Raw genomic sequence first — 26,313 nt, 5'->3', positions numbered from 1 at the left:
CACGCCCTCCCAGCTCGCTGCTGCTTTCCCCTCCTCTCCTCTCTCTGGGCTCCAGTCCCGGAACCTCCGTCCTCACTCACCCCCCAGCCAGCCCCTGTCCCGTCTCATGAGTTTGGGCACTGTCCCTGTGGTGATGTCAGCAGCCCAGCCATTTGCTTCTCTATCTGCTCAAGGCTAAACCTGCCCCCTGAGCTGTCGGTCCCCCAGCTGCTGCTCCCCAGCTCTCTCCCCTCAGTGACTCAGAGCCAAACCCAAGTCACCCTTGACTCTTGTCCCTCCCTCACGCCCCACGTCCAATGGCCCACAGCCCCCACTGGCTCTGCCTTCAGGACACACCCGCACTGAGGGCTTCTCCACCTCCACTAGCTGTTGGTTCTCTTCTGGATCATTGCAGCCCGTCTCTCTGTTCCCGCCCCCAGGTCTGTTCCACACCAAGCAGGTGGAGGGAGTCTTTAAGATGGAAATCCTCTTACATCATCCCTCTGCTCAGAACCTCCAGCACAACTCAGAGAAAAACCTGAGTTTCCCTAACAGCCTTCAAGGCAGAACGTGACCTGACGCTCCTGCCCTTACATCTCTGTCCGCAAGTCCTCCCCCCGCCCCCCTGCCCACTCCCCAGCCATGCTGCTACCTCGTGCCCCCCTGAACGTGCCACGCAAATGCCTGCCTCACAGCCTCTGCCCTTCCACGTCCCTCTCCCCCCAACTCCGTGCACCCTGTTCCAGACCGCAGCCCCCAGCCCTGCTGTCCAGCCCCTTCTCTGACACTGCTTCCTCAGTGAACTTGGCATGTCTGACATACCATAGATTGACTCAGACTTGTTGATATTTACCTCCTCTCCTAGAAGGTTCCACAAAGGAAGGATGTTTTGTCTATAATAGTGGCTCATCTCCAGTTCCTGAACAGTGCCTGGCACATAGTAGGTGCTCAGTCAATATCTAATGAATGGATGGACGGATGGATGAATTTTTACCTGAGCCACTTGGCCTCACCTGGGGGGTGGTTATCCCTACCTTAGCCAGATGGATTGGGAATAGAGGGGGGTGGGGTGAGGCGGGGGGATGTTTCCTAGAAGAAAACCAGGTGCCTTTACAAGTGGGAGACCTGGGTGTTGAGTGCGTCCCCACACAGGGCTCCCTTCCGTAGACATTGTGTTTAGAGCAGGAAGACTGCGAGCTGCTTGGAGTGGGTCCTCCTCTCCTGGGTGAATGGTGTTCCTGAAAACACTAATACATTAGGCGTCTTACAGAGGCTTCCTGAGTAAAAATACCCAGTAAGAACACTGCTCCCTCCTGCTAATTCAAACCATATTGCAGACTCCTGCGCGGGGCAACGCTTGCTGCCTTAGCTTACCTCTTTGGATCTCACATAAAGATCCAGGACAAGTATGTCTATGGTTCTGGGAAATTTGCCAAATGAGGCAGATACACAGCTGAATTGAAGCACCAGCGTTAAAGAAACTTGAGAATCTGTAGCAAAAAAAGAAATGGCAAAATGGGCTTTTTACCTTTTCAGGTAGGTCACGGTTACCCATATCAGCACAGTTGCTGTGCGCCTGGGAGGGGTGGGTGAGAAGGGACTGGTCCCGAGGAAGAGTGAACGGAGAGCATTGCTTCTGGATTTCACTGCCCGTGGGGGGACGAAGCTGCAGGCTCTGGCTGAGCTCTGGCATTCCCCGGGCCTCCTTGGGGCGAGCCCTCTCCTTTCCCTTGGCTCTCCGCTCCTTCAGCACGTTAGGGTGGGCCTCTAAGAAAAATGCCCCACGTTTAGATTCATTTCAACTGTATGGGACAGAACACCCAAGATACTAATAGATTATTTCTCTTTTTCATAAACAGAGTCTGAAGATAGGCCATCCCGAATCATGGCTTCATGATTCTCAGGGACCTAGACTCCTTAGTGTCCTGCCCCAGGGCCCAAAACGGCCATTCCCGGGCACCTGGCTGGCTCATTCTGTTAAACATCTCACTTCGGCTCAGGTCGTGATCTCGTGGTTCATGGGTTCAAACCCCACATCGAGCTCTGTGCTGACAGCTTGGAGCCTCGAGCCTACTTCAGATACTGTCTCCCCTACTCGCACTCTGCCCTCCCTCTTCCCCTTCCCTCTCCCCCTCTCTCAAAAATAAATAAACAAAATGGCTGTTCAGGCCCCCCTGCACATCTGTGCTCCAGCCAGCTGGAGGGAGGATGGATTAAATGATAGCGCATCTCCTCCCTTAAAAGTCACATGCTTCCATTCACCTCTCACTGGAACAATGTTGTCACGTGGTCATAAATAAGTTTTATTCCCATTGACCTCCTGCCTGTCTAAAACGTAGGGATCTAGGGGTGTCTGGCTGGCTCAGTCAGTTGAGCATTGGACTTTTGATTTGGGCTCAGGTCTTGATCTCAGGATCAAGAGATCAAGCCCCACATTGGACTCCACGGAGCAGGGAGCCTACTTGAGATTCTCTCCCTCTCCCTCTCCCCCTCCCCTTCTCCCTCTCCCCCTCCCCTTCTCCCTCTCCCCCTCCCCTTCTCCCTCTCCCCCTCCCCTTCTCCCTCTCCCCCTCCCCACTCTCTTTCTCTTTCAAAAATAAATAAATAAAAATAAAATGTAGGGATCCAGGGGTGCCTGGCTGGCTCAGTTGGCAGAACATGTGACTCAGGATCGTGAGTTCAAGCCCCACATTTGGGTGTAGAGCTTACTTTAAATAGATAGATACATACATACATACATACATACATACATACATACATAGATGAATAGTTTAAAATGTACGGACCTATTAAGGAAGAAGGGGAAAACATATGTTGGGGGACAATTAACAGTCCTTGGCACGGTGGGTCGACAGTAGAAGTGGGGAGAGGCAGAGAGAGAGGGAGACAGAGAACCTCGAGCAGGCAGCACACTGTCAGCATGGAGCACAATGTGGGGCTTGAACTCACGAACTGTGAGATCATGACCTGAGACAAACCCAAGAGTTGGATGCTTAACTGCCTGAGCCACCCAGGCGCCCCTTAATTTCAGATTTATATACATACACAGATGGCTAGATATACAAGTGTTTGTACCATGCTCACCCACATACCCTAAGTCTGGTTATGACAGCCTGGAACAGTGGCATCCCAGTGGCAGTGAGTACACTGATATCCAAATCTTGGTTTCTTTTTTTTTAAGTTTTTATTTTTAAGTAATCTCTACACCCAATGTGGGGTTTGAACTCACGACCTCATAGTCAAAGAGTCATGTGGTCCACCGACTGAACCAGCCAGGTGTCTCCAAATCTTGGTTTCTAAACAGTATTCTGCAATACAAGGAAACTGGGGTCTCTGGAGATATGGCTGAGTCCAGGATTCAGGCAGAGAAAATACGAAATGAGTTTATTTTTATTTTTTTTAATGTCTTTTATTTATTTTTGATAGAGAGACAGAGCATGAGACGGGGAGGGGCAGAGAGAGAAGGAGACACAGAACCGGAAGCAGGCTCCAGGCTCTAAGCTAGCTGTCAGCACAGAGCCCGACACGGGGCTCGAACCCACAAACGTGAGATCTGACCTGAGCCGAAGCCAGAGCCTTAACCGACTGAGCCACCCAGGCGCCCCCGAAATGAGTTTAGAACATCATAAGGAACTAGAAAATTTGAAACTACTCAAAAAATAATGGGTTTGTAGTAAGAGAACTCACCTTAGAGGAACCAACTTGGAGGAACCCCTAATGGCCAAATCTGACACAGTTAAACAATGAAAATAATGATTGGATTATAACCCATTTACTAGAATAACTATGCATACATCCGTAGTAGTGTAAATAAATAATTGGGTAAATAAGTAAATGGTGGAGAAAGGACAGTTCTTTCTTACAAGAGAACTCCAATTAATAAATATAGAAGGGATCATGGAAATAGAAAAGTGTCATTAAGAAAACACAGTAAGTAGGCAAGAATCATCAACGGTTGCTACAATTAGTGGGGGAAAATAAGAGAAACAGGAAGTTGCATAGTCTCAAGGTATCTTCCCACAAGATACTTCTTAATTATAAAGAGAAAAATAGTCACTTTACGCGGGAGAACCTGCAGACACCACTTTAATCAAGTGATCAGGGTCAATGTCCCTAGCAATAAGAGGGACTGACTGCACCTACTTACTGATAGGGTCTGGTGAGAAGGGCACATGGTGTCTGTTCTATTCTTGCCAAAACGCATAACCTCAGTCTAGTGATAAGAAAACAACAAACCAGGGTGCCTGGGTGGCTCAGTCAGTTACGTGTCTAATTTCAGCTCAGGTCATGATCTTGTGGTTCCTGAGTTTGAGCCCCACATCAGGCTCTCTGCTGTCAGCACTCAGCCCACCTTGAATCCTCTGCCCCCCCCCCTTTTTGTCCTGCTCCCACGTGCTCTTTCAAAACTAAATGAACATAAGGAAGGAAGGAAAAAGGGAGGGAAGGAGGGAGGGAGAGGAAGGAAAGGAAGGAAGGAAGGTTGGTTCACTCATTCATCCATTCATCTCATTCAACAAAAACATACCAAGTGCCAGCAGAAAATGCTAGCGATCAGTTTCGTTGTGATGTAGGGATGTGAAGGGGAAAGGCATCCCCGCGGAGGGAGCGGCGTGAACAAAGGGCACCTGCTTCTCGTGCGTAGAATGTGCTCACTGCGTCAGCCAGGTCTGTAGCTGTGAGGGTCAGGATCCCCACATGGCTGCCTTAAGCACAGTGGAATGTGCTGGCAGGGTGAGGAGCGGTGGCGGTCAGGGTGGTGGTAGTTGTGGGGAGGTGAGAATTCATAGGCCTAAATCAGGAAAAACCTGGAGAACTGGTCTGGTTCAGGTTGGGCATAAATCAAGGGGCCATAACCAGAGAGGGGACGTGAAGGCTGAGCCAGGAAAAAATCATATCCCCTGTAGCCTCTAGTTGGGTGTCTAACACGGGAGGCAAAATACACATGGGATGTGGGTTTTATTTATGTTTTAAAGCAATTATTTTATTTTACTTTATTTTTTGAGAGAGAGAGCACAAGTGGGGGAGAAGGGAAGAGAGAGGGGGAAGAGAGAATCCCAAGCAGGTTCCACACCAAGCACAAAGCCTGATGGGGGGGCTCCATCCCACAGCAGTGAGATCATGACCTGAGCCAAAATCAAGAGTCACACATTTAATCTCAGGAGCCCCTGGAGTGTGGGTCTTAGAGAGTGGGTTCCCTTCCAGGATCTGCCACGGGCGAGGCAGCGACGGGGGACACTGCACCAGTCACTCCCGCCTTGCACCTTCATTTTTTTACTCCTCTGAAATGGGGATGCTGAAGAGAGGTGTGGCTCCTGTCCCACCTCCCCCCCCCCATGCTGTCCCAGGCTTTTGAGGTTAGATGGGGATGGGGGTGGGGGCAGCTCCTGCTATGGCTCCAAACCCCTACTTAGTGCATTTGGGACCTCATTTCTGGGGCCCCAGCTTCTGGGGATTCTTTTCAAGCCATTGTGCTGGCCATGGCAGGGGTGGAAAGGTATTCGGGTGGACAGGCTGGGACATGAGTCACATGCCTTCCTGCTGGGTCTTTCTTTATCTGTGGCCCAGAGGCCTCCCCCGGGTGGAGCTGGCCAGGCCCAGTTTGACCCCTGCTTTTGCTGCAGCCTATTTCATTTGCTTGTGGCCTTTCTCCTAATAATAGGACCTTATAACCAGGACTTTTAGGAATGCAGCATCTGCAGAGCACCTTGGACCATGACCTTGACCATGATCTGCCAGAGGCCCACCCACTCTTGTGGTGATAGACAATTGCACAGTCCTGCCTCTTTTCTCTTAGGGTTCAGTTTTACCCTGCCCCACAAGGTCTGGGTCACGTGTATGGCTTTTCCAGCAGACACTCACTTCGCTCTGTTTTAAGTTTATTTATTTATTTTTGAGAGGGGTGGGGGCAGAGAGAGAGAGGGAGAGAGAGAATCCCCAGCAGGCTCTGTGCTGTCAACTCAGAGCCCGCTGCAGGGCTTGATCCCACGACCTCAAGATCACGACCTGAGCAGAAATTAAGAGTCAGACGCTTAACCGACTGAGCCACCCAGCTGCCTCTGTATTTTTAACACTAACACATCTGAGGGTTTACATGGCCTAGGCCTCAGCATAGAATCATATTTAAAGAAGCACAAACCAGGGGCGCCTGGGTGGCTCAGTCGGTTAAGTGTCCGACATTGGCTCAGGTCATTATCTCACAGTTCCTGGGTTCGAACCCCGCGTCAGGCTCTGTGTTGACAGCTCAGAGCCTGGAGCCTGCTTCAGATTCTGTGTCTCCCTCTCTCTCTGCCCTTTACCGATTCATGCTCTTTATCTCTCTCAAAAATATATAAATAAACATTAAAAAAAAGATTTCCTCTTTCTAAAAAATGAAAGAAGCACAAATCAGGAACCAAAAGTAATTTAAAACAAATGCTGGTCATCCACTCAGGGGCGCCTGCCGCTGCTCCCAGCTCCCCTTTGCCCTGTGACGGGTCTCTGTCACCGGTCAGAGAGGCCATGTGTCCATTTCCCCCACTGCAGACATTCGTGTAGCCTCCCTGCCAGCGGGCGTGACTCCTCCCCTGAGCAAAAGGAATCAGGAAACAATCTCGAGTTGCTTTATGCATGAGGGGGAGGTCAAGGAAGATACCTTTGTTAAATTCTTTTTGTCCCATCCAGATGGGTCCGCAGATCTTCCATTTTAAAGGCATTTTTCTATCCATTGTCTCTGATGCACCTCTGAGGTGGAGCAAGGAAGGCTCATGCCCCCACTTCACAGAGAAGTATCCTTTTAGTGGTTTGCCCGAAATAAAGTGAGTGACAGGGAAGAAATACCGGCCATGGTTCCAGTGGCTCCAGGCCTCAGCACTGAGAACATGGAGTTAGATAACCCCAGGCTTGTTTGGATCTAACACGCTAGGTTGCCTTTAGGGAATCAGGGATCAAAAAGGGAGGAAAATGGACGGAGTGAAAAGCACTGTTGCTTCCCAGACCCTGGGGGTCGCCTACCTGATGCTGCCCTGTGCCAGGGGAGGAGTCACGCCCGCTGGCGGGGAGGCTGCAGGAATGTTTGCAGTGGGGGAAATGGACACATGGCCTCCTTGCAGACCCGACTCCGGCTTCCTCGCGGGAGGTTGATAGGAATCTTTCTTCCCCTCCCTGCCCAGCTTTTCTTTTCTTTTTAAAGTTTATTTATTAATTTGTTGAAAGAGAAAGAGAGCCAGCACACAAGTCGGGGAGGGGCAGAGAGAGAGGGAGAAAGAGAATCCCAAGCAGGCTCCACACTGCCAGCGCAGAGCCTGATGTGGGGCTTGAACCCACAAACCGTGAGATCCTGACCTGAGTTAAAAATCAAGAGTCAGACATTTAACCGACTTGAGCCATCCAGGCAGCATCCCCCCACCCAGCCACCCAACTTTTGTGAGATATAATTGACATATAACTTTATGTACATTTAAGGTATACAACGTGTTGATTTGAGAAGGAATTCCATTTTCCTTTAATTTATCATCTAGCTGCTTTTTTTTTTTAACCATCACTTTCTTAGGAAGACGCTTCTATGCTGCAGCCGGTGGGAATGCCCCTGTTCTGAAGCCCTGCATCACCCCCTGCTGGGCCCGGGCTGCCTGTCTTCCCCGGGCTGAGACTAGGTTTCTCTCCAGCCCCCTTCGCCGCCACCCCCTCCGTCACAGGCCATCTGTCCCTGCACTGCCCACTCTCAGCCCTTTTAATAGCACCATCCTCGGGGAGGGTGGTCTCCACGGTGGTTTCATAACAGGCTTGGGTGGGGGTGGGGGCACCCCAGTGCTGCCAAGGCGTTTAATCGAGTTGGTTATTCAGGGAGCCTGGCAGCTAAAAAAGTCCTAATGAGGGGAGAGTTTTCCGAGGTGGGGGCCCTTCTTTCAGCTCCCCACCCAGATGGATGGATGAGTGTGCACACACCAGAGAGGGTGGAAGGGAAAGGGGGAAGGGGAGAGGATGCCTTTCTAAAAATACAGCCCATCTGCATTGTGTTAGCTGGTTTCCCCGGAAACCACTGGGAACAGAGCGCTCCAGCGTGGCTCAGAGGTGCGGGGACCTGGGGGCCTGAGTGGGCAGGGACCTCCCTGCTGGGCTTCCTCCGGGGTGGGGTGGGGGGTGAGGGGGGGGGGCCTCTGCAGCTCTCCATTAGCTTCCCGGGAGGCCTGGGTGGCCGGCAGCTCCCAGCCCAACCTCAGCATGTCTAACCCCCCAAACTGGACTCAGGTGGGGACCCCCATGCTGTCACGAGGCAGCTCTTCATAAGGCTCTGGAGGCTGATGCTTCCTGCTTCTGACAGGAGGGAAGGAAGCCCAGGGCAGGTCGAAGCTGCCACCTGGCCTCATGACACAGAAAGAGGTCCCATCTGAGGCCTTGTGCCCTTGGGCCCCACACAAACACAGCGCCGACTCCATAGTCACTGGGCCTTCCCCTGGGGAAGGGGTGCGGTGGGGGGTGTCTTCTGACCAACTGCTAGTGGGATTGTCAGCCTTCAGGACAGGGGGGGAAATCTGAGGGCTTCACCCTTAAGATGACTAAGATAGAGGGGCATCCGGGTGGCTCAGTCAGTTGAGTGTCTGACTTGGGCTCAGGTCATGAGCTCACCGTTCCGGGTTAGTGAGTTCAAGGCCCACATGGGGCTCTACACTGACAGTGTGGGGCCTGCTTCAGATCCTCTGTCTCTCTCTCTTCAGATTTTCTCTCTCTCTCCTGTGAGCTCTCTCTCAAAAATAAACAAACACTTAAAATTTTTACAAGTGACTAAGAGAATTGGGGATGGAGTGGGGATGAGCGAATGGGAGGGAGGACAGGAGTCCTTCCTTCCGGCCAGCGGCTGTGTTACCGAATGAGCACTGGGCTCAAGCAGGACCTCGGAGCCCCGCTTTCCACTCCCCTTTCCAGGCGCGACCCTACCTGGGCGCGCCATGGGGTGTCCCTTAGCCTTGGTTTCCTCATCTCCCTTCCCTGGAGGGTAAAACCAAATAGCACAAGGAAGTCCTTTGTGAGCCGTGCAATGCTTACAATAAGGCACTGGTGACCATAGTCATGTAGCCTTTTAAAAGTGTTAGCTTTCCTAGATTTCAGACGGTAGACCCTGGTATTTCAGTCCTCAGCCCAGAAATAGTGCCTGTAAGCTTTATGGTGTACATCCTTCAGGCTTCTCTGTGGAACTCTTCCTATCTTATAATCTCAGGGATACTGTGTGTTTTATACCTTCTTCTTCCATTTATTATAACACAAGCATTTCCCTGTGTGATTGCATCTTTGTTTATAAGTGATTGACCTGCAGTCTGCTGAGTGCCCTATTCATGGGCATTTAGCATTTTCTAGTTCATTATTATTATAAAAGGCACTGTGGTGAGCGTTCTTACAGGTAAATCATTAGGTGCCCTCTCTGGTTTCATTAGGAAATTTTTTCCAGGGCGAGGAGTGCTGAGTCCAAGAATATGGACCTTTTAAACTATAATTCATTCTGCAAAACTGCCCTCCAGAAAGACGTAACAATTTACACACCCACAAACCGTGTAAGAGAAGTGCCAGTTCCAGGGTGGGGAGGGGGGGAGTATCTTGTGTTAATTGGAATGTCTTTGACTTTTAGTGAGCTTTAATATTTTCTCATGTATTTATTAGTCAATTTTAATTCTTTTCTGGATTTCCAGTTCACGTCCTCGGCTTGTTTTTCTGTTGCTGCGTTCTAATCTATGATGTCATGAAATCCAAGTAGGGATGGCTGTGCCTGGCTGGACAGATTGTCTCTGCCTCCCCCGCCCCCCCCTCCAAATATACACACAGGCATGCATGTATGCACACAGGTGCGGTGTAACCCTTTCCTGGAGTTCCGAACCCCAGGGTGTCCCGGGAACACCTAGCTGTTAGGGTGTGAGACCTATCATGTGGCGGCTCTGGGCTGAGGGGCCATCTGTCTGCTGCTGGCACGAGGAGACCAGCACCCCCTCTTTCAACATTACTGAACTCTGCCTGCCACACTGCAGGGGCCGTGCCTTCCCAGGACCCCAGGACAGCCCTGGGTTCTGTTCCTCCCCATCCCCTCCAGGACCCCACTGGTCACTTCCAACCACAGAGGGCGTCAATCTGCCCCTACATGTGGCCTCCCCACACCCATCCCTCTGCATCTCAATAAATGAGGACTTTTCCTTAAAAGTGCTTTAGGAATCATCCTGTGGTGCCTTTTCTCTTTTTTCTTTCTTTCTAAGCATGTTTTAACTTTTAAGATCAAATAATATAACGACGGCCTCTGAGCCAAACAGGCGGGTCTTGCGACAAAGCCTTGCTGTCCCCCCCCCCCCCACCACCGTGAAGCACTGCGATGGGTCTACACTTTGGGACGCAGGGGGCATGGTGCTGTCGGTGTGGTGCCCTGTGCCCCTGCGGGGCCTGGGCTGGTGCTGCCCTCCTCCGCAAGGGGTAGATTAAGTAGCGGGGCCCAACCTTCATCCTCATCCTCCCCTCCTAGGGCTCCTGCTCCACGACGTGACCATGGCCGGGCTGCAGGAGCTGCGATTCCCCGAGGAGAAGCCACTGCTCCGGGGCCAGGACGTCGCCGAGCTGGTGAGTCTCCCCTTCGAGTTCCTGGGGCGGAGGGCGCCACCTTGTGTCCAAGAAGGAAACTGCGTGCCTTCCCTTTCGGTCTTGCTGACGGCAAGGGACTGGGGGACCCTGCGTGGGGAGCCCCAGACCTGGCCCTGGTGGCTTTGGCTGTCTTTGGGACTGGGAGGCTTAGGAGAGTTATGCCCATTTCAGTGGTGAGAAAACTGAGACACAGAAAGTTAAGTCACTTGGCCAGGGTCGCATAGCTATTGGGGATGAGGCCATACTCAACCCTTGGTTCTGGGAGACCCTGGAGCCCAAGAGGGGAGAGTTCCAGGGCCTTTCATCATCTGCGGCCTTCTCTGCCTTTCCTCACAAGCCTCCAGGGGACGAGGGAAGATATTACCAACAGTGCCGTCAGGAGCAGTGGGACTGAGGCTGTCCAGGTGGTTGTGTCCAGACAGTTCCCATTGGGACACCAGGCGTTAGATTCCAGAGGGTCTCTACCCCATGTTTTCTTGTCGTGGTGACGCCTAGTGCAGCCTCCCTCTCCCTGCCTGCAAGGAAAAGCTGAGGGTTCACTGCTTATAGAATCCTGGTGTGTCAGGACCCCGGGTCTCTGCTGGCTGTGCTGCCCACCCCTCATTTTACAGGTGGGGAAGCCCAGAGCCCAGTCCCCAGGACTTCAGCACACAGGTCCCCACCCTGCCCTTTCACGGCCTCCTTCCATCCGGGAGGGCCACTGAGAGCTTCATGTTGGGACAGAGTGGCTGGCTGGGCTCAGGTCCTGCCCCTTATCTTCATATAGAACCTTGAGTTCCCTGACAAAACCTGAGTATGTGGGGGCAGCTCCCAGGAATGGTCAGGGGGTGGCTGGTGAGCTGCACCCTTCCTTCTAGCTGTCCCGCCTCCCTGTCCCAGGCACCCCTCATTTCCTGTCCAGCGGCCTGTCCCAGGGCTCTCCTGACCCTACAGTCTTCTAAAACACATCATGTCACATTCTGCGTAAAGCTGGTCAGTGGCTGCCACCTGCTCACAGCTACAGCCACCATCCTCCCGGGTCCAGGATGAGGCGTGCACCCTGCCCCCAGGACCCCCCTATCTCCCTCTTCACCTGCTGCCAGGCCCACCGCTCTTCCTTGAACCAGCCAATCACGTTCCCACCTGCTTCCTCTGCCCCGGGTTCCTAGCCCCAAACTGTCCCTCATTTTATTCAGGTTCTGATCAGACGCCCCCCCGAAAGAGGCTTTGTCTGACGCGGGGTCTGATACTGACACCTGGACCCATCTGTTTTATCCCCCATCTTCCCGGTGCCGAGCAGAGCCTTGCACAGTGTAGTCTCTCAGCAACGAGGGTTGGGTCATCGCGGATGGAGATGCTTCTCAGAAGGTTCTCCGAACTTCTTGAAAAGGTCCCTCCTCCTCACAACCCCTTTTAAGGCATGCAAGCAGAGACCTGCCTACTTGTGAGGCTTGGTGGGCGAATGATGCTCTTGGGGACCCCTGCACCCCATCACAAGGGCTGAGGTGTGGGCTTAGGGAGGCCTCAAGTCCCCAGCTCCGTTTCTCTCTCTCTTGGGTTGGCACAGGCCCTGGGCATGGACCGGGTCACATCTGCTTTTACCGACGGCACATTAACAGCCCCAGCCCCCACCCCGCAATCACCTGTGCGCCCCCAGCATGGCTGTTGTGGATTCCAGTGACCTCGCTGTTTGCCTTCCAGAGCTATCCTGGCTCTCTCTTCCACTCATTCTCCTTTTCTAAGCTGCGGTGTAGGAAGTGGTCTGTCCCCTCACTTTGTTTTTTTTTAATGTGTATTTATATTTGAGAGACAGAGACAGAGTGCATGCAGGGGTTGGGCAGAGAGAGAGAAAAAGACACAGAATCTGAAGCAGGCTCCAGGCTCTGAGCTGTCAGCACAGACCTAACTCGGGGCTCCAACTCACGAACTGTGAGATCGTTACCTGAGCTGAAGTTGGATGCTTAACCAACTGAGCCACCCAGGTGCCCCTCTGTCCCCTCACTTTTAAACTGCAGCCTGCTAGGTGCAAATTCTTGAATCCAGGAGTGAATGGTCCCACGTCTCTACCCGCCATCTCTCACCATTTCAGGCTTGCTGGCCTTTGAAGGCTCGGACACCAGGTGTCCAGGGCTCCGTGGAAGAGCTGTTGCTCCTTCTCCCTGTGCCTGCATCCCCGTCCTCCCCACAGATGCTCCTGGGCCTCCTCCCACTTCCTTCCCCCCGCTGGTCCTGCACCTCCAGGACCTCCTGGGGTCTCTGGATTGGCTTGTATTTATTCCTGCTGTTTCTCCGTTTGGGGGCCTGCCCGTCCAGAGGCTTTCTCATCTCCTGAGGACCCCCGGTAACCAGAGAGCACCTAACACACCCTGCTTTTATCTGCCTCATCCCTTGTGCTGATTGTGTTTTTAACAAAACAGTCCTTCTCTAACTATGCCCGTAGGATTCCCAGGTATAAAAATCTCACATCTCTTTCCCACTTGGGCGTGGTCTTCCAGTGAGAGGATTCATCAGTAACCAGTCTTGTCCCCTTCCTGAGACCGCCATCCTCTCCCTCAGAGGCTCGGGGAGTGACCGGGCCACCTCCATGCTCTCCACCCCTCCCCCAGGCAGAACTCCCAGGCCCGAGGACCGCCATTGTGTCTGATAGGTTCCAGCTGCAGGAAGCCTGGCCTTCTTCCTGGGGCGGGAGACCCTCTAGTGCCCTCTCATTCTCTCCACCCCCATCCCCACCCTAACTGCCACACAGCAGGTGGCTGAATTTTTCCTTATTTTGAGAGTAAAACACCTGAATTGCTTGTTTTCATTCTTTTTCTTTGTACTCCTGTGATTTAGGGTCCTTTTCCTTCTTGTGCCTTAGTAGTCCACCCCTTGTCCTGCGGTCCTCTGATAACATCCTGGTTCTCATCTGATTGTCTCATTTATCCAGTATGTTTATTCAGTAGAGCCTTAAGAGCATGTGCAGTATACAAAGTCAAGTGCAGGAGTATAAAGGACAGAGCGACCGCCAACACCTCTCCTGCTCCTGAATCCTCGCAGACACTGAGGCTGGGAAGTGAGGTGGCCTCCCCTCTTTGTCATAGCTGAGCAGAGGGGAGGAGAGGTTTCTAGACAGACACAGTAGGAAACAAGGCAGAGACCCAGGATCTCTGGTTTTCCTGGAAATGTGCTGATTCCCCCCCCCCCCGGCCCCCATGAGCTTTCCTTCCCTAGACCAGACCCACAGGGGACTCAGTGTCTGAGGGCTGTTAGGTGGCATCGGGGAGAACCTGGCCACACGGACACGTGGGGGTGGGGTTCTAGCCCTCTGGCACCCTGCGTCTCCACTGCCTTGCAGACCATGGTGCTTCTGAGCAAAGTCAGACTGGTCCACCCCAATCTGTTTGGGTTTGGGGAGCCCACTCCATTACAGGTTTTTGGTAAGAGCAGAGTCAGACGCGGTCCTGCCTTCATGGCACTTACAGCCCAGCGCAAGGGACAGGCACCAGAGACTCACACTGTTGGGGCAAGTGAGCCTGAAAACAGGAGACCTCATGCTCTGAGAGCACAGAGCAGGCAGGTCTGGAAAGGTGGGAGCAAGGGCAGGCCCAGACGGAGCCTCTGTGCAGCTTAGAAAAGCCCACGAGTTCTTCCCTTGCTACATGGACCTCGGCTTCCCCATCCCTAAAATGGGTGTGTGTCACGCCCCAATGACCTTGAAAACTGTCTGTGGGGGCAGCAGGACAAAGTTACGAAGAGTAAAGATTTGGCTTCAGAGACCCCACCTTTGAATAGCCATGTGATTCAGCCTCTCTAAGCCTTACCCTTCCCACCTGTAAGGTGGGAATCTTCACGTTTTAAATGAATAGGAAGGGGCAGCTGGGGGGCTCAGTCAGTTAAGCATCAAGTGTCCAGCATCGGCTCAGGTCATGATCCCACGGTCAGAACCTGGAGCCTGTATTCAGATTCTGTCTCCCTTTCTCTCTGACCCTCTCCTGCTTGTGCTGTCTCTGTCTCTCAAAAATAAATAAAAAACATTAAAAAATTTTTTTTAAATGAATAGGAAAAATTTATATGAGTTGCTGCTTGTGGGCTCATCCATCAGGCACTTACTGGCCCGATACCTGGGAAGTCCTGGGTCGCTTTTGTTAAGAGTCAGATGGACTGGGGAACAGCCAGGAAGTCTGCTCAAGCCCCTGTGCTGCCCCCACCCCTGGCCAGCCGGGACCTAACCTGCCACCTCTCTGTTTGCCTCCCCTCAGGAGAACTCCGACACCTTCCTCTTGGCCATGGACACAGACTGGAAGGTAGGGCTCAGCTCAACCTGCCAAGGTAGGGGCCTGACAGCTGGCCGGCACCTCCCCTTGCACAGCCTGGCCCCAGAGGAGGCTCACAGCCCTTCTGTGGGGGCATCTCCGGGACCAGCCCCTGCTCACAGCAGCTTTATCTGCCCCCTGCCCAGCAGAGACATGCCGCTCCTTCCTGGCACAGGACCGAAGCAGGGGTGAGGCCTGGGGAGAGTGAGGATGGAGAAGGGATTCTATCATCTGAATCAGCACTTTCCTCCAGTGAGGCTGGTGCTCTGAAATAGCTCCCGTTTCCATGGAATCTGTTGCCGTGACAACCGTGTCCTCTTTAGTTTGATGCCAGATTCCCTGTGAAAACTGAAATTGTTCTTTGTTTTTATTCCTCTGCACGTTGAGTTCGCTCACTTGGCTAGCCGTTTCTTCCCTGTGAGTCCCACTGTGGCCATTTATTTCCGGGTCTTGGAACACATCTGATGGCAGACACAATGGGGGACCTCAGTGGGTGCCAGGGCCCTGCCGGCCATCAAAACCTGCCAAACAGAATCAGACCCTTCTAGGACCTTCCTTGTGGCTAGATGGCGCTAGCCCCCAGGTCACTGCCCTGGCCCCAGGCCTAACTTCAGTTTGGTTCAGTCTCAGAGCCCCAGGACAGCTCCAGCCTCCTGGTCCTGGTCCAGAGTGACAGGAGACATGGGGTGGCTGGCAGGCTGCTCCCACTCATGCCCAGTGTAGGGGTCCAGATCCCAGGCCTGTGCCTCGGGCCCTGGGTCATGTGTCCCTTCAAGGACACCAGAGGAGGCTTCAGAACAGTGCTCCGATCCCTGGGGAGCACCGGTTCCAAACACAAAGGGCTCTGGAGCTGAGGACAGGTTGGGGTCTGGAGAACAAACAGGACCCCAGGAGGAGAGAAAGGAGGGATGTGGCCAGGAGACGGCCCAGGCCCAGCTGGAGAGGCCCTGAGGGGGGCCTCTAGTCCTCCCTGCTCAAATGAGGGTAAGAATTTGTGGATGGACAGCCCTCTGTCCCAGGAGGGGGCTGGGGACATAAAATCCCAGAGCAACCAGCCCCTGCCTGACACCAAGTGGGACCTGCCAGACTAGCGGCTGACCAGCAGCCCCCAAAACACACCCTGGAGGCTATGAAAGGGGAGAAGGGAGTCCTGGGGTCCTTTGTAGCTAAGTCCCATGTATCAGGCCAGCCCAGGGTTCCTGCCGGCAGTGCTCAGGCTCCTCTGCTTGGTAAAGGGCAGCCCGTGCTAATGGGCACTTCCCCTCTATGCCAATTGCACGACATGGAGGCTGCGCACAGGCTGCCTTTTTTTTTTTTTTTTTTTTTTTTTTTTTTTAAGAAAAGCAGCTGAGAGAATGGATGACCCTTATCTGGGCCAAGGCCTGGCAGGGATTTTATCCCCTTTGATTCTTTGCCTCCATGGACCCAGCCAGTGGGGGAGGGCAAAACAAACAAGAGCCAGCCAGACCTGGGTCCAAAGCCCGGCCCTGCCACTTATGGGCCATGTGACTTTCAGCACGCGTCACTGCCTCACTTGCACAGTGAGGACAGAGCTCGGACCTCCCCACGTGTTTGTAGGGTTGGGGAGCGAGGCCCAAGCCCAGCACTCTGATCCAAAGCTAACTGTGACTATGGCCACCACAGCATGGAGTCGGAGGCAGATGACCCGAGTGTGGTTCCAGTTCTGTGTGATGTCGGGCAGGTTACAGAACTTCTCTGTGCTTCATTTTCCTCATCTGTGAAGTGGATATTAAGAGGATAAAATAAGGTAGCACGTGTAAGGCAAGTGGGAGATAGGCTACTAAGCAAGCACTTGCTACTCAATAATGTGACCTCAAGCCCAGAGTGCTAAGGTGCAGGCTCCATGTTTACTAGCTAACTGGGACACGCAGCTTCTCTGTGCCAGTTTTCTCATCCTTTTCCATAGGTGCGTGAGGACTATGTGCTCTCCGTGCAGCCACTTCTGCAGATGCCACAGCTATTCTCCCATTTACCGATGTGGAGGCTCAGAGAGGTTGACTGACTTCCCCAGGGTCACCCAGCAGAGAAGTGGCAGGGATATGGCTGGAGCCTGGTTTGGCGGGAGGGACCTGAACCTGCCTCATCCAGCCACAAGTGCGCGACCTCAGAGAAGGCCCTGACCCCCAGTTTGGAGAGGCACACAGACTGCCCCATTTCTCCCGTCAGGGCCTGGGCAGCCAGGGGCTCAGGTCTAGAGCCGCTCATGCAGCTCTTTCTTGTCTTCGCAGCACCTCTTCCCGAAGGCACGGCTCCTGTTTTACGGTTGAGCCTGAGGCATGGAGAAGTTAAAATTCTTTACCGGAGGTCACCCAGCTGGTGGGTGGGGGAGCCGGGACTTGACCTCAAGTCTATAGATTTGAAGGCAGTGAGCTGAGCACAAATGGGGGCCACGGCTTGGAGTGGGCAGGATCCAGGGTCAGCCTCTCAGCTGGGTCCAAGGGTGGCAGCACTACTCAGAGGTCAGAGCCTGGACTGGACATACAGTTGGAAGGTGACCATGGAGAAGCAGGGGTTTAGTGGCAGAAAGGGTGGGAGGACACCCCCTCTCCCCTTTGAGGAGCAGGTAGGAGGAGTTTGTGGGCAGGGGGCACGGCTATGCCGAAATGGCCACAGGGAACAGGAAAGTGGCCAGTAGGTGAGGGGCCGTGGGGTGCACTGCTCCACATCCTGGCAAGAGGTCAGAGATGGGGCAGGGAAAGTCATTGGTGCACTCCAGACAGAGGACATGGCCAGGAATAGCACACGTGGCAGGTGCTGACTGGGTCACTGGACACTCAGAGATGAGGAGGTGACCCCCTTGCTTCAGTGCTGCCAGACAGCATGCAGGGCTGTCACTGCCGGGCTGAGTGGCACGTTCCTCATCAAAGAGACAAAATGGGGGCACAGGCACCTAGCACCCTCCTTCTCTGTGTTGTTCCAGTCTCCTCAGTCCTTGGGCTCCCTCCTCTGCTCCCCTCCCTGACCTATTTCCTCTCCTCTGCTCCCCTTGGCCGCCTCCTTCCCAGTTTCCTCTACCTGCGGGACTAGCCAGCTCCCTACCCAAGACGTCCCAGGAGGACAGAGCAGAGAGTCTGAGGTGGCTCCTGCATCCTGCTCCCCAGAGACCTGGGAGCCAAGCCCCACGCTGGGTGGCCTGGTGGGTCTGCAGGAGGTGGGGATGTGCCCTTCGACAGGCTGACCCCTGTCCCTCCTCTCCCTGGTAGCCTCCAGCCCCTTGCTGCAGGATGGGGGTGGGGAGGGCAGGGCTGGTACGTGCCCCACCATGCCTGCTGGTCCTGCAGTCTGCCCAAGCCCCCTGGGCCAGGAACCCCCATTTCAGCCCTGTGGGCAGGCACTGGGCATACATGTGGGCAGAATGGGGGCTGCCCTAGGGGATAAACAGGGTGGAGAAGGAGCACTCCCTGGAACAGGGTCATGACAGAAGGTTGCCCCAGACAAACGATCACTCTCCCATCCCTTCAAGGTTAAGCCATCCAGACCTTCCTGACTTGGAGGCTGGGCTCGGGGGCCCTCTCAGGCCTCCCTGCTCCCCAAGGAATGGGTCAAGGGTGGTGCTGCCTTGGGCCTGTTTGGCCTCCCCTGCCCCGTGTTAGCGTCCGTGTCTGTGAGAGCTCCTGTGTGCCTGGCACAGAGCACGCCTGTGCGTGTGGCCTCTTGTTTCCTCTTCCCAGGACCCGTGTGCGGCTGCAGCTGTTGGTGTGTGCCTGCGCGCTGGAGGCGGCGGGATGCAGGGGCTGGGGACCATCAAGGATGATGTGTTGCCGGGGGTGGGAGGAGCAGGGGGAGGAGTAGGAGCTGGTGAGTGAGGACTTCTGGAGCCAATTAGAGTCAGGTTTGTCTCCCGACAGCCAATCTGAAAGCGGGAGCTCAGGGTGAGCGAGTGACTGCGCAGAAACCCCGCAGGGAGGCGGGGCCGGCCTGGGCCACCGGGCCGCTTATAAATGGCCCAGGAACGGCGCCCCATCACAGCTTCGGTGTCTCCCCCTCTCACTGCCCCCTCCCTCTGGACCGTGGTGACTCAGGCCTTTGTTTGCCCTTCCTGGTAGAGGCGGATCGCCTTCTCGCTCGGCAAGATGCCGGAGTGCTGGGATGGGGTGAGTGAGGGCTCTGGGGGCGGCCAGGTGGGCAGGAAGAAAGGGACATCCCTCTGCCTCTGGTGGCAGATCTGCCTTCAGTCGCCTCATATTGGGAGTCACGGGCAATGCCAGCAGTTTCTAGTGACCCTGGCCTGCAGCAGCGGTTAGGGGTTAGCTGCTAGTCGGGGTCTGTGGGGTAGGGCTGAAATCTGCAGAAAATAGAATGGGCCGTGACCTGTCCGCAAGCCGGGGTGGGCCGGTGTGCCAGCGCGTGCACATCCCCTGGGCGGTGTGCCTTCCGCCTGGCAGGTGCCCAGCGCCAGCCTCTGACCATCTCAGCCCTGGGGGAAGCGGTGTTCCCTGCACGTGTCAGGGTCTCCCCCTTTCTGGCCCTGTGAGCGTTATCTAGGTTGTTTGCATCGCTGCATCAGAGAGAGACTCAAGGACAGACAGCCTCTTCCTTCCTTAGGAGTTGCTTGCAGCTCCTCCGTGGTCCCCAGGGAATTGCAGTGCCACTCTGGCTGAGGCAGGGAGGTCTGGGTGCGGTGCTAACCGAGCCTTTAGGCCCAGGTCCCTGCAGGGGAAGGGTCGAGGAAGGGGTCGCAGGGTCTTACTTCGTGGGTGGGGGGAAGGCAACGCTGGAGCCATGCGGGGGCCAGGAGCCGTACAGCAGCGCCCAGGAGTGCTGTCTTTCCTCCAGGAGGAAAAAGCAGGGCACACCTACTCCACCCCCCAAGCCTGGCCTGGCCTGAAGGGGCCGCAGACCACGGGGCGCCCGGCATCTAGGCAGCGACGTCAGCGCCTACCCCGGGTGCAGACTCGGGGAGTTCAATCTCTGATGTGGTTTGATTAAATGAATTGTACTGCCCCGCTCCCCCAGCCCCTCACTCCCTCCCGTTCGCTGAAACCCAGCTAGGAGTACCCTCCAGCCCTCAAGGTCACGGGAGAGGGGAGTCAGAGAGGACGTCAGAGCCCCCTCCCTTGCTGCGGCAGCTGTGCCTCCCGGGCGCCCACCTGGAGGCGGGCTCTGACGTCACCAGGAGCCAATGGGAGCGCTCGGCACTGAGGGCTGGGGGCTCCAAGCAGTCTGGCTGTGGCCCTTGGGTCACCCCTCTTGTCCCCGGAGGAACAGGGACACTAGGCTGAACTGGGTCTGAGTTCCTGGGTTGTCGGGGGAGGGTTCAGCCAAGTCATTGGGCCGCGCAGGCCCCCCAACCGGGCCATTGCCGTCCACAGCCCATCCCGCCCCGGGCACTTAAGCCTTAGCGGAGAGAGCGGTCCCCAGGGGCTGGAGATGGTAATGCTGCGGTCACACCAAGGCTGGGGGCGGGTAGACACCCTCCCGCACAGTCACCGGTAGTGGAGGTCTGAGTGTGGAAGACTTCCACCCTGGGCGGGGACTTGTACCCGGCAGGGCTAGAGCTGACCCCACACGGAGACCTGCCCTTCACACTGCAGGGAAGCGCATTGCAGCTCTTGTGCATGGGCGCCCCTCCTGCCCTCAACCCTCCCAGTCTTTCCCCACCCGCCCGGCCCTCCGCAGTAGTGTGCACCCCTCCTGCCCTTGCCCCCGGCCCTCCAGAGCTAAGAGAGTGGGGGTGGGGAGCTGCATGCCCCCCAGCAGGGCCAGGAAGCTCTGGAGAACTGCAGATCTATTGGGTGGAGCCTCACTGCATACCCCTCATCTCTGAGGCTGGCACCTGGCAAGGCCTGCTCTGTCATCTCTAGGCTTGACCTTGGGCAAGTCATTTCTCCTTCCAAACCTCAGTTGCTCCTCTGGGGCTTGGGTCCCTGTGAGGAGTAAATGAGAAGAAACATGAGAAGTGGCTTGTGAGAGTCAATGAGCAGGAAGTGTTGCTTGTTTTGATGGCCCTGAGGGAGGACAGGCCTGGGATGCGGGGAGGACATGGGGTTTCTTTAACAAGGCCTCACAGCAGAATCGTGGCGCCCAGGGTGTGGCCTTTGGCCATAGGGTTAACATCACCTTGTCATTCCCCACTGGAGACACGGGCCTGAACAGTGGTCCTCTGAGCCCTGACCCAAGACCACCAGACCCTGGGAAGCTGTCTCCTGCGTCTCTTCTTTTCTGTCAGGGGCAGGAACATGGGTTCTCTTTGAACCTAGTGTCCTCCATCTGCAAAAGGAAATGCATGCATAACATGCATGGCGCCTGGCACATAGTTGGTGATCAGTTACAGTGTTGTTCCTTTCCTGCCCTTGACCTTAGCTTTGCCTCCAACTCACAGGGACCACTCACATGGGTCCCCATGGTGCAAGGCAAGGCCGCTGACCCTCTTAGAGTCTGTCCTTTGAGTGGCCAAAAGGGACTAGTTGGCAGAGAGACCAGCCAGCAGAGCACCTCCCTAAGGCTCAGGGGTACCTGAGCACTTCAGGCTTTTTCTGCAAGCGCTAAATGCTCCACAGACATCAGCTTCTTCCGTTCTCCCGGGGTCCCCATGAGATGCGTGGGAAGAGGTGGCTGAGGCACAGAGAAGTGGTATACCGTGTTCAGAATCCCACAGTAAAGGACAGAGGGGGTCTTGAACCTACAGCATCCAGACCTGTTTCCTAAAGGACTAACAACCCCAAGCCACAAAACTAAGGGTGTGAACACAGTAGGATCCCAGAGTGGTCACTGCAGAAGGCCTTAGGGGCAGGCCTGCACATCTAACCACACCCTGCTGGAAGGGGGCCCTTGGGGGATCTCAGGGAGGGGCCTTTAAGGTGGAAGGAGCAGCATGAGCAAGAGTGTGGAGGTGGGAGCCAGGGTCAGCCGGGGGAGGGGGGCGTTGGAGACTGGGCGTAGCTGACAGGGGGAAGGTTACTGCAGATTCTCAGAAGGGCTGTTGAGGCCATTTGTGTCTGAATGGAGGAGGTACACGCTGAGGTCACGACTCAGGCCAGGGTGGCAGAGCTGTCCTGGAGGGGTTGCAGGGAGATGGAGAAAATGAGCGTCACTGGGCTCTGCAGGGCTGAGGGCAACAGGGCCGGGGCAGTGGCCACCCACCCTGCCCGTCTGCAGATCCTCCCGGCGTGGACTGGGTCTTGCTGTCTCTGTGCCAACACCTCTGGGAAGGAGTGCTCCGTCTGCTCTGTTCTCCCCTGGGGGCTGCTTGGGGTTAACGAGAATGAGATGCCCCCCTGTTGGGAGGGGGAGGCCCCACCACAGGCCCAAGAGCCGCCAGGCTGCCCGTGACCAGCAGTGAAGGCTGCTCAGAGCATCCATTGCCATTTCCCCTCCAGGAACATGACATCGAGACGCCTTACGGCCTTCTGCACGTGGTGATCCGGGGCTCCCCCAAAGGGAACCGCCCAGCCATCCTCACCTACCATGACGTGGGCCTCAATCGTAAGTGCACCCCAGCCTCATCCTGCCTCCCCTCCTTCCCCACAGGGCCTTGGAGATCCCCTACTCACACTCAGCTCGGTGCCATTTGGGCCTCGGTGTCCCTGCCGGGCCACGAGGCTGATCACGACGCCTTGCCCTCCCTCTCAGGGCCACAGGCCTCCCTCCCCCTTTGCTGAGCCACAGCTGAGAGGTGTGTCTTTGCAGACAAGCTGTGCTTCAACACCTTCTTCAACTTTGAGGACATGCAGGAGATCACCAAGCACTTCGTCGTGTGCCACGTGGATGCCCCCGGTCAGCAGGTGGGGGCGTCACAGTTTCCCCAGGGGTAGGTACTGGGGAGCGCCCCCTGCAGGTTTCCCCAGCTCTGGGCCCCGGCGGCACCTGGCCCTGACCTCCCACCCTGCCTGCAGGTACCAGTTCCCCTCCATGGAGCAGTTGGCCGCCATGCTCCCCTGCGTGGTGCAGCACTTCGGGTGAGTCTGGCCCCGACGCTGCCCCCGTGCTGGGGGCCATCAGAGCCACCTGGTGGCCATCATGGGAAGTAGCTCCCTGAGCCCTAGAGTGACCAGCCACGCTTTTCCACCAGGTTCAAGTACGTGATTGGCATCGGAGTAGGAGCTGGAGCTTATGTGCTGGCCAAGTTTGCCGTGAGTCTCCTTACTCCCACCCCCACCCCGGGCTGATGTCTCCTGGAGGGGCCACCCTTCAACCACAGGAACATTGGCTCTTTCTTCCTTCTCCTTCCCCTCCCCCCACTTCCTCCTCACTCAGAAAAGCCCTTTGTTTTCTTTTATTCACCCTAGGAAATTTAAAAAAAGAGAGAGAAAAATTACTTTCTCCATACATTTCCTCAAAACACTATAGTCTATAACTTGCTTAACCATTATCCAAAACCAAAGTTTCTTTTAGCAGCAAACCATACAGCTAATTGCTTTAGCCACTAAGTAAAGATTATCCTGATCACTTTCAGTAGTTAGGATAATATTTAAACACAAGTCATTTCTCCCTCCCCCCCTTTCAAGTTTTTATTTAAATTCTAGTTAACATAGATGGCAAAATTGGTTCCAGGTGTAGAATTCAGTGACCCATCACTTAGATACAACACCCAGTGCTCATCACAAATGCCCTGCTTAATACCCACCATCTATCCAGCCCATCCCTCTCCCACCTCCCTCCCTCAACCCTGTTTGTTCTCTATCGTTAAGTTTCTTATGGTTTGCTTCCCTCTTTTTTTTATGTTCATCTGTTTTGTTTCTTACATTCTACATATGAGTGACATCATATGCTATTTGTTTTTCTCTGGCTTATTTCGCTTAGCATAATACCCTCCAGTTCCATCCATGTCATTGCAAATGGCAAGATTTCATTGTTTTTGATGACTGAGTAATATTTCATTGTATGTATATACCACATCTTCTCTATCCATTCATCAGCCAGTGGACATTTAGGCTCTTTCCATAATTTGGCTATTGTAAATAATGCTGCTGTGAACCTTGGGGTGCCAGTGCCCCTTTGAATCCATATTTTTGTATCCTCTGGATAAATACCCAGTAGTGCAATTGCTGGGTCATTGGGTAGTTCTATTTTTTCACTTTCTGAAGAATCTCCATCCTGTCTTCCAGAGTGGCTGCACCAGTTTGCATTCCCACCAGCAGTGTATGAGGGTCCCCTTTCTCCGCATCCTCGCCAACATCTGTTGTTTCCTGAGTTGTTAATTGTAGCCATTCTGACAGGGGTGAGGTGGTATCTCATCATGGTTTTCATTTGTATTTCCATGATGATGAGTGATGTTGAGCATCTTTTCATGGATCTGTTAGCCATCTGGATGTCTTCTTTGGAAAACTGTCTGTTCATGTCTTCTGCCCATTTCTTAACCGGATTATTTATTTTTTGGATGTTGAGTTTGACAAGTTCTTAATAGATTTTAGATACTAAGCCTTTATCAGAGATGTTATTTGCAAATACCTTCTCTTATTCCATAGGCTGCCTTTCAGTATTGTTAATTGTTTCCTCCTCTGTGCAGAAGTTTTTTATCTTGATGAGGTCCCAATAGTTCGTTTTTGCTTTTGTTTCCCTTATCTCTGGAAATGTGTCTAGTAAGTTGCTGTGGCCAAGGTCAAAGAGGTTGCTGCCTGAAACACAAGTCCTTTCTTTAAAAAAAATTTTTTTTAATGATTATGTATTTTTGAGAGAGACAGCGTGATCAGGAGAGGGGCAGAGGGAGAGGGGGACACAGGATCCGAAGCAGGCTCCAGGCTCTGAGCTGTCAGCACAGAGCCTGACGCAGGGCTTGAACTTGTGAGCTGTGAGATCATGACCTGAGCTAAATTTGGATAGTTAACCGACTGAGCCACCCAGGCGCCCCAACACAAGTCCTTTCTTAACCAAAAATTGCACTTACGTTAAGTTTGGAAGGTTTAAAGAAAGTCACATTTCAGAAACATCATGTTGGGTAGGAGCCCACAAGCTTTTCTTCTCTAAAAACCAAAAATTGTCAGGATTCAAAATGTTTCTTTTTACAAAAGAAAAGACCAGGAATTTTCAACTCCAGTATGGATTTCAGCACTTAACTACTTGTTTATCTGACACCTCAGATAAACTTGACAGGAGTGTAATATTGTATGTATGTGACCATATTCCCTGAAATGTGGGCAAAAGCTGAAGAGATCATTTGAATCTCTTTTACGATCAAACGCAAAACAGGCTTTGGGAAAGTCAGTTTCTTACTTCACTAGAGCTTCTTTTTCTAAGCAAAATTTTTTGTAATGTTTTATTTATTTTTGATACAGAGAGAGACAGAGCATGAGAGGGGGAGGGTCAGAGAGAGAAGGAGACACAGAACCGGAAGCAGACTCCAGGCTCTGAGCTAGCGGTCAGCACAGAGCCTGATGCGGGGCTCGAACCCAGGAACATGAGATCTGACCTGAGCCGAAGTCAGAGGCATAACCGACTGAGCCACCCAGGTGCCCCTAGAGCTTCTTTTTCTATGAAAGCAAAGAAACAAAGTGTCTTATTTTTAAATTTTTATTTATTTTTAATTTTTTAATGTCATTTTTTTTGAGAGAGTAAGAGACCAAGCACCAGTGGAGGAAGGGCAGAAAGAGGGAGAGAGAGAGAGAGAGAGAGAGACAGCTGTCAGCACAGAGCCTGACATGAGGCTCAAACCCATGAACCGTGAGATCATGACCTGAGCCACAGTCAGATGCTTAACCAACTGAGCCACCTAGGCGCCCCTAAACAAAATGTTTTATTGAAGATGTTTAATCCTCAGTTTTATAACAGATCAAACAGATTCAAAGATCCATTAAGAGAGGTGAATAGGCATAGATTTGAAACCAATCAATGAATATTGAAAGGCTCTGGGTAGGGAGGAGGGTGCGCAGGGGCAGCGGGAAGAAGTGAGGAGGAGGGCAGGCAGGCAGGTTTCCAGCTGTAGCCAGTTGAGTCCTCTGTGGCTCCTCCCCATCAGCCCCGCCCAACCACCGAGAGACAGGCAGGGTTTGCCCAGTGGGAAGACTGGGGCTCCCCGCGGACTCCCGCCTCCCAAGCCCTGTCTCCCTCTCACCGCAGCTCATCTTCCCTGACCTGGTAGAGGGGCTGGTGCTGATGAACATTGACCCCAACGGCAAAGGCTGGATCGACTGGGCGGCCACCAAGGTGAGGTTGGTCCCCCTAGCAGAGGGAGGTGGTGGCAGCGAGGGGTGGCACTCACCCTGGCCTCCACCCCGGCCCACAGCTCTCTGGCCTGACCAGCACTTTACCTGACACGGTGCTATCCCATCTCTTCAGCCAGGTAAGGGGAAGGGGGCCCCCACGGGAGCAGCAGGGGTGGCCTAACGGAGGAGGGGTGGGTCTTAGGAGTCTCTGGAGGGCCTGGTTCTGCCTACTCTCAGGGGTGCCTGGGGCTTCTAGCAGCAGGGAGTCTGGGTTGGGGTTAAGAACATCTGACCTGTCTCACTCTGCTCATCTGAGACACACGTGAGGGGCCTCCTCCCTAACTTCCCGCAGCCCTGCAGCACCCCCCCCC

General features: G+C 54.0%; 1 protein-coding gene across 1 annotated transcript in view; it reads left to right on the top strand.

Annotated features, from left to right (window-relative positions):
• NDRG4 (NDRG family member 4) overlaps window positions 1-26,313 on the top strand; it is a 40,599-nt gene that overhangs the window by 7,495 nt on the left and 6,791 nt on the right. The window contains exons 2-9 of the mRNA XM_029924238.1: window positions 10,454-10,548; window positions 14,787-14,831; window positions 22,181-22,286; window positions 22,491-22,611; window positions 22,697-22,759; window positions 22,873-22,933; window positions 25,857-25,943; window positions 26,023-26,264. Of these exons, the coding sequence (XP_029780098.1) occupies window positions 10,454-10,548; window positions 14,787-14,831; window positions 22,181-22,286; window positions 22,491-22,611; window positions 22,697-22,759; window positions 22,873-22,933; window positions 25,857-25,943; window positions 26,023-26,264 (820 nt within the window). The remainder of the gene's footprint in view (window positions 1-10,453; window positions 10,549-14,786; window positions 14,832-22,180; window positions 22,287-22,490; window positions 22,612-22,696; window positions 22,760-22,872; window positions 22,934-25,856; window positions 25,944-26,022; window positions 26,265-26,313) is intronic.

This window comes from Suricata suricatta, chromosome 16, assembly GCF_006229205.1.
Source record: "Suricata suricatta isolate VVHF042 chromosome 16, meerkat_22Aug2017_6uvM2_HiC, whole genome shotgun sequence".
NCBI classification, from domain to species: domain Eukaryota; kingdom Metazoa; phylum Chordata; class Mammalia; order Carnivora; family Herpestidae; genus Suricata; species Suricata suricatta.
This window is presented reverse-complemented; position numbering and strand designations above follow the sequence as displayed.